The 15,582-nt window shown below is 34.3% G+C and overlaps 1 protein-coding gene across 10 annotated transcripts in view; it reads left to right on the top strand.

The window, feature by feature from the left end:
• LOC145261045 (uncharacterized) overlaps positions 1-3,955 on the top strand; it is a 221,798-nt gene extending 217,843 nt beyond the window's left edge. For all 10 annotated transcript variants that reach the window (XM_080119202.1, XM_080119200.1, XM_080119197.1 and 7 more), the window contains one exon: positions 1,573-3,955. In XM_080119202.1, the coding sequence (XP_079975328.1) occupies positions 1,573-1,795 (223 nt within the window). In that variant the 3' untranslated portion in view covers positions 1,796-3,955. The remainder of the gene's footprint in view (positions 1-1,572) is intronic.
• Positions 3,956-15,582: the final 11,627 nt, after the last annotated feature.

The raw sequence follows: 15,582 nt of genomic DNA, 5'->3' as shown, positions 1-15,582 counted from the left end.
ATCACTAACACATATATATATATATTACAAGACACGTACATAATATATACTCCTCCAGTATACAACACTTAGAGGGTCATCTCTTATCAAAGTCTATAGGCCACTCAGGGATAAGGGTCAAGCTAAATGAACACAAGTTAACATTCCTATATGAAGAAAGTTAAAAATAGGAAAAACATCAATAAAAAAATTTATTTTATTTTATTTTTTTTTTTAACGTTTTTCTATGCATATTTTTTTGTTAAGTTTTAAATTTAAATGCATTGTGCTTAACCATGTCTGTGATTTTAGTTTTTCTCTTCTGTTCAGTTACAAAAATATCAAAAATGACGTTTCTTTCACTAATTTAAAGCATTTGCAATCATTTTTAAAAATTCTCACATTTATGCTTAACATAAACGAATATGTCAGCAATTCTTTCATCTTCTAATGATTTAAAATGGTTAATTGCATATATTGGCTCAGAAAAATTTTAAAACAATTTTGAAGCCTCTAGGCTTTCAACTACAAAATCATTTCTGGCTTGCTTAAAAAGCAAAAGTCAAATGTTCTGGTTTATTTTATTTCCCCAAAATGAAATAAACATTTTTTGAGTACACCTCTAATCTTTAAAAAAGATATAAACGTATAATATTAGTAGATTTTAAAAACATTTTACGCAATTACATCCTGCCAAGTAATTTTGTGTTTTTACGAACAATTATCCTCATCTTTAAAGTTGTTGTTTCACCACATTTCGGCCAACTCCTCCTCTGGCCTTCTTCAGGTGATTAACCATGATTGGATAGGAATGCTGAGTTTGGGCTACAAAGTTGACAGAAAAGTGCTGAAACAACAACTATAAAGATTAGTAGAAGTCTGCAAAAAAATAAATAAATGCACAAATTACTCATCTCAAAGGATTTCAATAAAAAATTAATAAAATATATAATATATTCGGTATGGACCTGACCATGGAAGACCAGATAAGAACAAAAACTTGGATTCATAAGACAAAAAAAATCCAACCTTGATTGCCCTTTCGGGACTCATGACGCAGTGGATGGAGGCGTTGAATTTCTACGGTTCCGGGTGAGCATTGTCTAAAGATAGCGATTTCAATTTTACCCAAAGCAGGTCAGAGGATTAGTTTGCCAAAAACGTGAGACGACGACAACTATGGAAGGTGGTAATTACTAAGGATACAGTTACGAAACTCGGCATTCCTATCCCGTTGTGGTTAATCACTTGATGAAGGCCAGAGAATGAGTTGACCGAAACGTCATGAAACAATAACTATAAAGATGTCATTCAACGACATCTTTTATTTAAACTCATCAAACATATTCATGTTTTCTATAGAATAGGTATCTAACCTGTTTCTGCTCTCTCCAAGACTTTCACTATATTGTTTGTTCATCAAAACTGATTACAGTACCCTTCCACTACTCCTTCTAGATAAACAGACGAAATTCATGTCGACCTCCAAAATATTGTAATCTCTAAATATAGTGTGTATCGTTTCGTTAATCCTACGAGGAGTCTATTCAATTTATAACATTAAAATTTTTCTCTTTCTTTTTTCTTTTACAGTCGTAACCAGCCAGCCCAAAGAAGCCAGTACGGCGGCCCGGACTTCCGTGGTCCTGGTGGTGTTGCTGGTCACTATGGAGGCAATGGCAGGGACTTTAGAGGAGGTCAAAACAACCGCAATCGTGGCGGTCATCCGAACCGAGGTTTTGACAACTGGCATGGTAGCCGGGGTGGACGTGGTGGCAATTATCACGGGGCATATCGAGGTGGCAACTACTATTAATGAAAACTCCATCTACAGAAAAACATGGACTGAACGCAATGAACGATGTGTTTTTCTACAATATATAAAAAAACATTTTTTAGAGTTCACAATGAATATAGAAACATTCAAAAACAGTGACATGATATTTATTTAAACTTTATTAGAGTGCTCAATGTAAAAAAAAAATACATAACAGAGCTGATATAATTCTTGGAAGTTATGACTCTTCTCCCAAATCCCATCATTAGACTAGGTTTCATACCCTTGAAGAATCGAGGATCAGATGTTTGATCTGAATTAGTTCTTAATTTCGATAGAATGAAACCTGGTATAATATTTGGACCTGAGGCGAGTTGCACTTTTAACAATTATATACATATGGTGTAAATTTTTATTTATACGAACATAATTTGTCTGCGCATTTTCAGATATGTTTCAGTTCTAACTTTTAAATCTGCTGAACATTGTCGGGCCAATTTCTTAGTGCGAATGCCAGGATTAAAAAAAAAAAAAACGATCTTTGGCAATTGGACAATCTCGTTTTTTTTGTTTTTTTTTCCTCCAATTTCTGCCTGTATGCTAAGATAATGATCTGACAAGGTTCAGCTGACTCCTAGCTAGAACTGAAATATATCTGCAAATGTGCGACCAAATTATGTTTCTATAAATAAAAAAAAATTCTTCCAAATACAGCTTTATTTATTGAGCACTATCATAAACGTGGTAAGGATTCACTGGATTTAAAATCTCACTGGAATAATTATATATATATATATATATATATATATATATATATATATAAGCTAAAGGAACTTCTTATTTCTGAAAGGAGTATTCGATAATTCCAGTTGGCTTGCTTTTATTTTGTTTTTGTAACAAAATTAAAAGTTGACATTTCGACAAGTAGTTTTGAAGCATTCAGTGGTCACCATTTTTGCCTCGATGATATGCCAAACATTATAAAAATTTTTTTGCTCATGTCCCATTCTTATCACAATTTCTCCTTTTCCGAACATTTTTTCTTTCTCCTCCTTTTCCTCTCCATCTCTCCAAAACCACTCGATCATTTAATGACGAGCACCAGCAGATGAAAGAGATTATGCAATCGTGAAATCATGCTGCGTTGGGACGCATGTATTTTTGTGATGGATGGACGCTGCTTGGGAAGCAAGCAAGATTTGAGACTTTGAGGAGGAGCAGGAGAAGAAATAAACTTTCCTTCAAGTGGAGGAGAAAAGAGGAGCATCATTGGTTAAAGGGGGTAAAAAAAATTTGCCGTATACATACCTGCATGTACATGAAAAAAAAAAAAAAAAAAGAAAAGTCTAGCTACCCTTCCACCCTCAACTCTGGATAGATTTGCTGCATTTTTTGGTGTTTAAGATAGTTGACAGATCTTTTTTTTTTTTTTTTAAATGTGTGTTTTTAAGCAAAAAAACATTACTTATTTAATTGTCATATCAAAAATAGTAATATATCCAAAAATTATGAAAATTCATGGAGTAGAACTATTGTGTTTTTAGTAAAAAAAAGTCTATCGCTATCGGATAAAACAAAATATCAGCCATTAAAGTCGCAAAAAAGGAGATAAGTATATCCCCTGTATTTGCAATCTTGGTGTTCACATCTAGGGAAAATACAACTTCCCCCAGTTTTCCATAAAAATTATTTTTTTACTGTAAATAATTTTCTACTTGAATTTTCGTAAGTTTGGGATATATTACTATTTTCGACACGACAAGTAAGTACTGTTGTATTTGCTTAAAACCACCTATTTAGAAACAAAATCGATCTGTCGATTCTATCTTACCAAGCACCTATTTTTTTTTTTTTCGTCTCATCAACATAGGATTTGTGTCTGACTCATCCCCAACCCTAACACCCGCCCGATTCATTTCACCGCGGCATAAAATAAAAAAAAAAAAAGACTTGTTTTTATGATCAGAAAAACGAACATTTATCACCTATATTTCACGTAGTATATTCTTTGTATTAAAGATGTTTTTCTCTCTATCACGAAATCTCCCATCTCTTCAAAGATGAAACATTTTGTCTCTCTTTATCACATGATGACGACGGCGATGATGTCTGTTCATGGTTACGATATGAAATTTGTATTTGGAATTTCGTTCTTTTCTTCAAAGGCTGATTAAAGGAGTTATCTCCCTTGTAACAAAACTCCAAGTTCTCTTATAAATTCAGAGGTAAAAAAAAAAAAAATGCATGTGTGGCTTTTTTTTTTTTTTTTTTTTGCACCTTATTTTTCAGCAAGGATTTTTTTATTTATTACTAACGGGGGGGGGGGTATCCGGCGTTGCCCAGGTCTTTAGGTGATCTTGTAAGGAACCCCGGGAGTGGGGTGAGGGGGGGGGATATCAAAACAACAGTGGTGTGGGTGCCTGTTGCCCGGGTGTGTGTAGGTAGTGTGGTAAGGAACTTCCGGGACGGCGGGAGGGTGTTTAAAAAAAAAAAAAAAAATGGTGGTAGTAGCAGGGGTGGGGATCAAAATAATAGTATGGCAGAGGTGTTTAAAAAAAACAAAAAAACCTAAGTGGTAGTAAGCAGGCAGGCTCGAACCCGTAACGCAAAGATGTGAAAAAAAAAACGTGATGTGTTAGCTGTTACACCAATCACCAAACCAGAAGTGTCATAGGTTTAAATAAAGGCTAGACAACGAAAAAAAAGCGACCCCCCCCTTCCTCCCTGTAGAAAAGTGTCCAATTGAGGGCAAAGAAATTAATGTTTTTAGCCAATTTTCCGATATTTGTCATCTGAAGGGTTGAGCTTCAAAACGATGCTGATCTCATGAAAATCCGTCACCTCTGTTGAAAGTTTTAGTCAGTCATACATACATACGTACATACATTTAAGCAAATAGGTGAGATTTATATTATGGACTAACGGGGGTGCCTGGCGTTGCCCGGGTGTAAAAGGAAAAAAAAAAAATGTTGGTAGGGAGGTAGGCTCGAACCCGAAGCCTTGAGGTGAATAGCCTGACAACTTGCCATAACGCTATGTGGGCAGAGAAGTGAGGAAAGGTGAAATTAAACGTTTAAAAAAGCAGGTGGTTAAACGAACGTGAACGTGTGGTTTTCTCGGTCAAACGTCACGCCATAGTGGTAGGAAATTATGGCGCAAATTTTCTAACATAAAAGATTCAGACGACCTTGTTTTGTAAATCGGACGTATCATAATCTAGACAGTATTTAAAAAGTTGTAAGATTTAGTGACCCCCCCCCTCCGAAAAAGCCTTTGGCGGACATACAAAAAAAATGCACACACACACACACACATTTTCGCTTTTATGTATATAAATGACAATGCAATGTAAGTTTATGGGTAATAAGGCATGACCATCCCTATAACAGGGGAGTCGGTTGTACAACTGTTCGGTCAATGTCAAGATTCTCTACAATAATGACTTTTATAGGTTTTTGGGGATGCTGAAAACGAATAGTGGCGAAGAGAAATAGTTTTCATGATATGAAGAAAAATGGGAATCACGTTTTTATATAAATTTAACATAAAATGAGCACCCACTTTTTGGCCACCTAGTGATTTTATTTATTTATTTATTTTTTTTGGTCGATCTGAAAGATTTTTTTTGGTAAATTTTTACTTTCTATCTTAATAATCGCCATTAAAATGACAACCTTTATAAGTTTTTGGGTATGCTGAAAACGAATATTGCATTTAAATTTGTTGCAAACAAGTAGTTTTCTAGATATTAAAGCAATGTAATTCCGGTAAACATTTATTGTCAATCACCTTTAAAATGGCGACTTTTAAAGGTTTTCAAGTATGCTGAAAACAAACACTGCATTTAAATTTGCGGCAAACAAGTGGTTTTCCTGATATTAAGCAATGTAATTCCTTATGTTATCAGTAGGGATCATTTCTGTGCGCGCAAGTGCATGCATATTTTTGACACCTACTTTGAAAAAGTAATTTCTTCATATCATGAAATCTATTTCTCTGCCCCACTTTTAAATGTTGCATTCATTTTCAGCATACCCCGAAAACCTACAAGTTTGTTTTTTTTTTTATTTTTTTTTTTTAGTTGGAAAGAATCTTGACATTTTTTGTTTTATTTTATTGGGGTTGATGTGAATAATGTACTAAAAAAAAAATGTCTTTCACACATTTACTGTGGCTTTTTTTTTTAACGACCTACCAACATGATGCCTGCTGTTATATCGTTGAAAAGAAAAGTTTAAAATTTTCAAAACAATTTTTTTGCTGTATTGGCACATGACTGATAGTTTTCAAGGAGACGATCTGGCATATCCGGAGTCAGTTTGGGGTTGCTGTTTTTTGCCAATATGATGTGAAAACCAAAATCATCAATGAGGGCAATGCATCACTGAAGATCACACTTGAGACATCCATAAGAATATGTTTAACATGATATAGTAGTAAAAAACAGAAATTTCCTCTGTAAGATTAGTTTGAGGTTTTAACATTTTTTTTTTTTAATGGAAATGGCTGCAGACAGGGCATGAAGCCAATTAATATAAGCAACTAACAAGAAAAAAAAAAAAGTACATACAAAATAATAACTATCACAATTGATAAGTTTGACGATCAACAAATTTCTCCAAATGAAGAGTAATTTTTAATGAACCAAAGCAAATGCATATTTTAGTCCTTTTTTTTTTTTTTTTTTTTTTTTTTTTGACCTAATCAGCTTTCTTGCAGAGTTGGTATGCGTGACTTTACGCTTTTCATTATTTACTAGCAGGCTTACCTTGTACTGCCCGTGTTCGTAATTTCTTTGAGGGGGGGGGGAATGGTTGGACTACTGTTCTATTTCTTCTACTAATGATTTACCATTTTTACTTTTCGCGCCCTTGAATTGTTAATCAAGGTAACTGGAATAAAGCACTGGATGTAGAAATCAATATTTTTATGGACAGTTGTTAAGAGTGGGAGTGAGTTTTGCAACTGTTAGGAACAGTTTTGAGTTTGCGACAATTGGGACAGAAGAAAGCAGGTCATGGCCCTGAGCAGACGGCAACAGATGACAAAGCAGCCATGACAGACTATTTAGATATGGATGTTAGCGTCCAGAGGGTGTTTTTTTTTTATTTTTATTTTATTTTTTATTTCATTTTTTATTTCATTTTTTATTTTTTTTATTTCATTTTTTATTTCATTTTTTATTTTATTTTTATTTTATTTTTATTTTATTTTTATCTTATTTTTTATCTTATTTTTTATTTTATTTTTTATTTTATTTTTTATTTTTTTTATTTTATTTTTTATTTTATTTTTTATTTCATTTTTTATTTTTTTTATTTTATTTTTTATTTCATTTTTTATTTTTTTTATTTTATTTTTTATTTCATTTTTTATTTTTTTTATTTTATTTTTTATTTCATTTTTTATTTTTTTTATTTTATTTTTTATTTCATTTTTTATTTTATTTTTTATTTTATTTTTATTTTATTTTTTATTTTATTTTTTATTTTATTTTTTATTTTTTTTATTTTATTTTTTATTTTTTTTATTTTATTTTTTATTTTATTTTTTATTTCATTTTTTATTTCATTTTTTATTTCATTTTTTATTTCATTTTTTATTTCATTTTTTATTTCATTTTTTATTTCATTTTTTATTTCATTTTTTATTTTATTTTTTATTTTTTTTTATTTTATTTTTTATTTTATTTTTTATTTTATTTTTTATTTTATTTTTTATTTTATTTTTTATTTTATTTTTTATTTTATTTTTTATTTTATTTTTTATTTTATTTTTTATTTTATTTTTTATTTCATGTTTTATTTCATGTTTTATTTCATTTTTTATTTCATTTTTTATTTCATTTTTTATTTCATTTTTTATTTCATTTTTTTCATTTTTTTCATTTTTATCTTATTTTTATCTTATTTTTTTATATTTATTTTATTTTTTTATATTTTTTATTTTATTTTTTTATATTTTTTATTTTATTTTTTTATATTTTTTATTTTATTTTTTTATATTTTTTATTTTATTTTTATTTTATTTTTTATTTTTTATTTTATTTTTTATTTTATTTTTTATTTTATTTTTTATTTTATTTTTTATTTTATTTATTATTTTATTTTTTATTTTATTTATTATTTTATTTTTTATTTTATTTATTATTTTTTTATTTTATTTTTTTTATTTTATTTTTTGGAATCCTTGAGATGACGCTTCATAATTTGTGCATTCATTCTTTTTGCCGACTGTTATCCTCATCTTTATAGTTATTATTGTTTCACAACATTTCGGCCAGTCCTTTAAAAAAAAAAAAAAAATGAATGCACTAATTATGAAGTCTCATCTCAAAATGATTAAAAAAAAACAAAAAAAAAAAAAAACATACCATTCTGTACAGACCTGACAATAGAAAACCAGATAAGAACACAAACTTTGATTTATAAAACCAAAAAATCCAACCTTGATTGCCTTTCAGGACCTGTGGATAGAAGCGTTGAATCTATGGTTCAAGTTGAACTTTGTTTGAAGATAACGGTTTCAATCCTACCCAAAAGCAGGCCGGAGGATTATTTGGCCAAAAACGTAAGACAACAACTATGGAAGAGCCAGGTACGTCCAAGGATGGAATACTGTTGCCACATCTGGGCAGGAGCTGCTAGAAAGGACTTGTCCTGCCTTGATAGAGTTCAAAATAGACTTTGTAGCCTCGTAGGAGATGTCCTTTTCTCCTCCTTGCAACCTCTATCTCACAGAAGAGATGTTGCGAGTTTGTCTCTGATGTATCGTTATTTTCATGGAAAGTGTTCAACTGAGCTTCAATCTATGGTCCCCCCTCGCCAAACTTTCACAAACACTCGTCTAGCTGTAAACACTATCAATAATTTCCCCCACTCTTTATCTGTGCCTAAACCTAAACGTAGATTCCATGAACAAAGCTTCTTTCTTAGAACTGCACGCCTGTGGAATTGTCTTCCGTTTTCCTGCTTTCCGGCTGACTACAATATGGTTGTGTTCAAGTCTAAAGTAAATAAGTTCTTGATGAGCCGTTCCATATAAGTTATTAAATTTACCAAATTTTCATTACTAATGATTACTATATTGACCAATTTCTACTGTATACTCTTTAACCCTTATCCTTGAGTGGCCTCTTGGCCTTGATAATGTGGTGATGCCTTTGTAAAAAAAAAAAAAAAAGGCAGTAATTACTGAGGATACAGTTACAAGACTCGGCATTCCTATTTCGTTGTGGTGAATCACCTGAAGAAGGCCAGAGGATGAGTTCGCCAAAACGTGGTGAAACAACAACTATAAAGATGGGGATAACAGTCCACGAAAAAATGAATACACAAAATTTGTTTAAAATGGACTTGATACTCCAGACAACTTCAATAAAACCACATGGACATGTTTTTTCTTTAATACGTGCTCATTTTATTTCCATTAGGGTCAGAGACACAAGAATTTACAACAAGAATAGATAATTCCAAATATTTACCCTCTAGAACAAGAGATATCTGATCTTGGTACTTTTTCTGTAGGAATTATTTTATGTCAAGATGGGAATTTTAACCAACATGTTCGATGCTCTCTGTTGAAGGCAAGAAATGGGACAATCACAAAACAACAAACCCTGCCTGTAAAGTTCGAGACAAACTTTATTGATATACAGGATATTATTGCAAAATAGTGCGCCCATTTTGCGTCCAACGTGGTGGAGCTGATAGGTTGCTTCAATGAAACGGTAGGGAAGGATGAAATTAACCGAGTTCCATTGGACCTCATGGCCCTAAAAAATTGGTAACAACGCAAACGGTGAATATCGAAGATGGAAAGTTCACGATAAGAAAGGTTCGTAATGTGGTTGTACACATTCTGTCTTATACGTAAGCCTAATTCGTAGGCTTTTACAAATATGTTTGATACTCCATCCACGGCTGAGATCTGAAGTGAAGAAGGCACTAATGTTAGCGCTCAAGTCTCCTTCTTAGAAGACATAATAAAAATGAGTCCTTCCTCCTTTGCTGATCTGGAACGAACTGAAGAAACTGAAAAAGAAATAGAAATTGGTGCCAAAGTCACATGACATGTTTGGTTAGATTCGACCAATCAAATCGATCGATACAATGGCAGTTAGGACTTGTATTATGATTGAAAAATTTCTTACACTACTTTATTAGGGCAAATTTCAAAATATTGAATTTCAAGTAAAACAAATGGTATCTACTTAATGGAAACAGTTTTTGAAGACAACTATTGAAAATTAAGTTTTGCTAAATCCGCCTAAGGTTTTCCAAATTTTCAGAAAATAATTACCTCCCTTGTTAGGGGTCAAACTTTCCTGTTTTTCTTAGCAAAACTCAATTTTCGCTAATTGTTTTTGAAAACTATTTTCATTAATAATTAGTTTTCTACCTCATCGCTTTGCACAATTTTTGGATACGTTCATTACGGTGACATGTCAATTTGGTAGATACCATTGGCTTAACTTGAAATTCAATGTTTAAAATATCGCTGTCATAACGGAGAAGTGGCCTGATCTTGTACAAAATCTAATGTAAGGGAGATAACTCTTAACACTGTTCTCGTGTTGAATGTCTCACAATGTTTTGGTTGATGTACTTCCTGACATTCAGGTCGATCTTGTTGGATTTGTAACGTTGAATAGAACCCTTGTTTAATCCCTTAGAATAACTTGCACTTGTTTCATTTGATTATAACTTAGTACTTTTATCCATTGCATCATGGGTCTTGCAGACAATTTGGGAATCTTAAACCTATTTTTGTGTTCTTAAATAGGTTTTGTATCAGAATGTCTGATAAGTATCGATAATCAGAAAAAAGAAAGGAACAGACGATTTAAGTGGGCCGCTTAATCTGAAAAATGATTTATTAGAGAAAGATTAGAGAGATCGGGCTTTCAAGTGGGCCACCCTCTGTGTGTGTGTGTGTGTGTGTGTGTGCGCGCATATATATATATATATATATATATATATATATATATTATACTGGGTGCCTTAAATACGTTGGAAGTCCTCTGGTGTGAACATGTCAATGATCCTCATCACAGCCTCTTTAATCTCCTCAACTGTCTCATATCGACAGACTCTTAAGTTTTCCTTGAGCTTAGGGAATAACCAAAAGTTACAGGAAGCAAAATCTGACTTATAGAGATTATGAAGAACTGTATTGATGCCCAACTTGTTCATGACAATGTCTTTCTGATCTCTGACCACCCTTCGGACAAACTTCGCACAAATTTTCTGCATTTTCAGGTTCTTGCAAATAATTGTGTGCAGTTCCCACACTGACATCAAACTGTGCACTTACTATCTCTATAGACACACGATGGTCCTTATCCATTTATTTGGCCAATCAACTCAAGCGTTTTGACTTCCTTACTCCTCCTACCCCTCTCATCATCCCTCACTGACTCCCTGCCTTCCTTGAATCTCTTATACCACTCAAAAACTGATGCTCGATTCATGAAAGATGGTCCAAAAGTAGTCTGAAGCATTCCATACGTTTCTGTGGCATTTTTTCCAAATTTAAAACAGAATTTTATTACATATCGTTCTTAAGTGTCCTTATTTGCAGATTGCATTTTTGAAATTCACCAGTTGATATCCGACAGTTAGACACAGTTAATCAATCAAGAACCGCATCACTCTATATAAAAACATATAAGATATTAACTGATATATAATCGAGTCAAAATAGTGAAAAGAATATTCTCTTGTCATAGTCTTAGTTATTGCTTGTTTTATTTTCTTTGTAACACACTCTGACGTTTCTGTGGCATTTTTTTTCTAAGTTTAAAACAGAATTTTATTGCATATCGTCCTTTTAAAGCATCCTCATGTCCAGCTTGCATTTTTGAAATTCACCATCTGTGACAATCAGGCTTTAGTAGGGTGTATTCCAATTCCTGCTGTAGCTGTTTGTTTGAATCTGAGAGATCGGGCTTTCAAGTGGGCCACCCTCTGTGTGTGTGTGTGTGTGTGCGCGTGCGCGCATATATATATATATATATTATACTGGGTGCCTTAAATACGTTGGAAGTCCTCTGGTGTGAACATGTCAATGATCCTCATCACAGCCTCTTTAATCTCCTCAATTGTCTCATATCGACAGACTCTTAAGTTTTCCTTGAGCTTAGGGAATAACCAAAAATTACAGGAAGCAAAATCTGGCTTATAGAGATTATGAGGAACTGTATTGATGCCCAACTTGTTTATGCCAATGTCTTTCTTTCTGATCTCTGACCACCCTTCGGACAAACTTTGCACAAATTTTCTGCAATTTCTGGTTCTTGCAAATAATTGTGTGCAGTTCCCACACTGACATCAAACTGTGCACTTATTATCTATATATTCCGAACCGTTTGCACAGGGTTGAACAATAAAGTTTGTCGTCCTAAAGAAAACACAACGCAACAGCTTTATTTTAAAACTTTTATTGAAAAAAAAAAATTCAGGTAACTTGATTATGTGGTAGAGCTAATATCTACTCAATGTAACTGCCTTCAGCCTCAATCACCACCATAACTTGGATCAGTAGAAAGCATGAGTTGTACAGCAGCGCGTGTTCGCTCTCGTTGAACATTGTGTCACTTTCAGACATGATAGAAGGCTCCTATCGCTCTTGGGATTTGTACACAACTGGCCAACTAGTAGATGGTCTGCACACAAAAAAAAAAAAAGAAAAGAAAACCGGTTTTCATCAAACGGAAATGGAATCCTGTCGTCTTTTCTAGAGTGCCAATTTTATCGTTCCACCCTGTATACATATATATGTGATTAGAATAATGGAAATAGTATTCCGACAAAATAGAGAAATAAAAAGGAACAAACCGAGTTAAGTGTTCATCAACGCTTTGTCTTTATTTCAGGAAGTCTTGAAATAAAGACGAAACGTTGATGAACACTTTCTTTTTTTAATTTATTTATTTATTTTTTTAATTACATTTTCACCCCCAAACAAGGCACATTGCCACTTTGGTGTAGGGGGCTACTATCAGAGGCCACATCTACTGAGGTACTATGTAGGGATTTGGGCACAAGATGTCGGTTTACGTTAAACTTGAACTTCTGCACGTCAGTACAGTTGGGGAAGCAGGGACCTGGAATGGAATTCCAAAGTCTAGCGGTTCGGGGGAAGAAACTACTGGAGTAGAAAGATCTTTTATATCTAGGGATCTCTACTGTGTGGGGGTGGGATTCAGCTGCCTGTCGGGTTTATCGAGGGTATTTACATCGTGGGGGCAAAAGTGCTTGCAGTTCGTCAGAGCATTCTCCATTAAAATACTTGTAGAACAGGCACAGGGATGCAACATTTCGTCGATGGGACAGCGTCTGAAGCTTAGATGCCAGTTCAGGGCCTATCAGATTGGCGACTCTCTTTTGAACCTTGTCTAGGAGCGAGAGACTAGTAGCAGATGCACCAGCCCAAATATGACAGCAATACTTCATACATGGGCGAATGGTGGCCTTATAGAGGTACAGGATACTTTCGGGTGTTAGTAGTTTTCTAGCACAGTAGAGAGAGCCTACCTTCCTTGCAGTGGCCCTGGCAATGATTTCAATGTAATTGTTCCAACTCATGTTTCCTGTGAACGTTAGGCCAAGCAGTTTGAAAGATGTACTCTCAGATAAAGAGTCATTGGTCATTGCTATTGGTGGTAGAGAAGGTTTCTTGTAATTATTGAAGGAAACAAGCTTAGTCTTGGCAGCATTGAATGTGACCATCCATTTTTGTCCCCATTCCACCACAGATTGGAGGTCATCCTCTAGTGTTTCTGCCATTTCCTTAGACATGTGTTCATTTGTTTTCCTGTTGTGCCTGTTATAGTGTGGTGTCATCAGCATATATACCCATCTCACAGACAATTTTGTTGGGGAAGTCATTTATGAATATTAGGAACAGCAGAGGTCCAAGGATAGACCCTTGGGACACTCCCATATTTATATCATATTGGTTAGATGTACAACCGTCGAGGACAACCTGGATTTTTCTCTTATCTAAGAAGGATTTAATTATGTTTAGTATTCTACCAGTGATACCGTATGATCTGATTTTCCTGAGGAGACCCTCATACCATACCCTGTCAAAAGATATATCTAGAGCTACCGCTCTGCCCTCCCCGGCTTTGTCCAGTTTGTATATACGTTCAGAGATTACAGTTAGGATGTCTGCTGTGGAACGGGCTTGTCTAAATCCATATTGTTGGTCAGTCAGAAGTTTAGCATCTGTAAGGTGATGGACTAGAGCATGATTAATTAAGGTCTCAAATATTTTGGCAAAAAAGTGGGAGGAGGCTAATGGGGCGATAATTTGATGTGTGCATTCTTTCACCAGAATTCTTGAATACTGGTACTACAGAAGCAGTTTTCCAACAGCCTGGAAAGCAAGATTCATTAAGGCATTTGTTGTAGAGTTTGGAGAGAACTGGAGCTACTTCGGCTGAGCACTTTTTTAATAGTACAGCTGTGATGAGATCAGGTCCACATGCTTTTGAAGTGTCAAGGTTTTTTTATGATAGCATGCACCTGAGCAGGGGTAATTTTCAGATCGTCTAGCATGGCGTGTGTCCACATAGGAAAGTCAGATAGGAGGTGGTTGAGGTGGTCCAGTGTGGAGTTTGAGGCAAACCGACTGGCAAGTATGTTAGCCTTCTCGGTTGCTGAGCAAAGAACCTTGTGATTGTTAGTGGGGGAATTGTTGATTGCCTATTATTTACTACACTGTTGTAGATTTTCCAGAAGTCACGAGTTCCTAATTTTTGTGCTTCGATGTGTTTTTTAGTGGTTTCAGTAAATTCTCTCTTAGCTGTCGCTATTTCTTTCTTAACGTTACTTCTAGCTTCTATATACTTCTTTCTGTTTGAACAGGACTTATGTCGGTTAAATCTCTGGTATGCATGCTGCCTTTGAGCAATGGCAGTTGCGCAAGTCAAAGTAAACCATTGGGGAGAGTGGGGCTTGCTATAAAATTTCCGCATGGAGACATGTGCTTCAATTGCAGTTTTGAACCATTCAGTGGTCTCATTTGCGCACTGTTTAGCAGGAAGAGAAAAAATATTTTCCCATGGGGCATCTCTAATGGCTTCCCTGTCAGCCTTTTTATAATATCTCGTTGTTTTGAGCACTGGCTCTTCAGTTTTGGCTCTAGAGTTTAGGGCGATTTCAACCATTATCACTGCATGATCAGCGTTCCCAAGTGGGCTGTCAGCATTCGTTATACAATCATCGGGAACTGTGGTCAAAAACAGATCTAGAAGTGATGCGTGTTGTTCTTGCTGGTCAGGGAAACAGGTTGGAAACGTAACCATTTGTGATAGGGAGTGAGATATAGAGAAGCTATGTGTTGTGCTGCCCGCTGTGTCTGTGTAAGTAGAAAATCCCAACCAGTTTTTGTGGTGGACATTAAAGTCACCAAATACATGTACTTGTGCGCTAGTGTCGAAGGAGAGTGCTGTGTCTATGCTGTCAGAGACTTTGTTTATTATGGTGCAGTCCTAGGTCGAGGGAGAGCAGTAGAGAAAATAAAAATAGCTAATGTTGTGTTGCATGTTTAGTCTAAAGCAACTGAAGGCTTGATCGTCCAGTTTGTTTCTCTAGTAAACTCCAAGTCCGTGCATATGTGTGTCAGAGTCCTTACGGCAGAGTGGGAGATATCCAGGCATGTTAAAGTAGTTACAAGGGATAGAGGAGGTTAGTCTCACTTAGTGCTAAGATATCCGGGTTATTTGTTAGGAGAAATGCTTCGACATCATTCAACATCAGTTCTAAACATAACTCGCTTTGTTCCTTTTTATTTCTTTCTATATATGTGCGTGTCTT

This window comes from Euprymna scolopes, chromosome 37 (assembly GCF_053919585.1).
Source record: "Euprymna scolopes isolate OS-2025 chromosome 37, ASM5391958v1, whole genome shotgun sequence".
Taxonomy (NCBI): Eukaryota; Metazoa; Mollusca; class Cephalopoda; order Sepiida; family Sepiolidae; genus Euprymna; species Euprymna scolopes.
The sequence above is the reverse complement of the archived record's forward strand: the minus strand, read 5'-3'. Positions and strand labels throughout refer to the sequence as shown.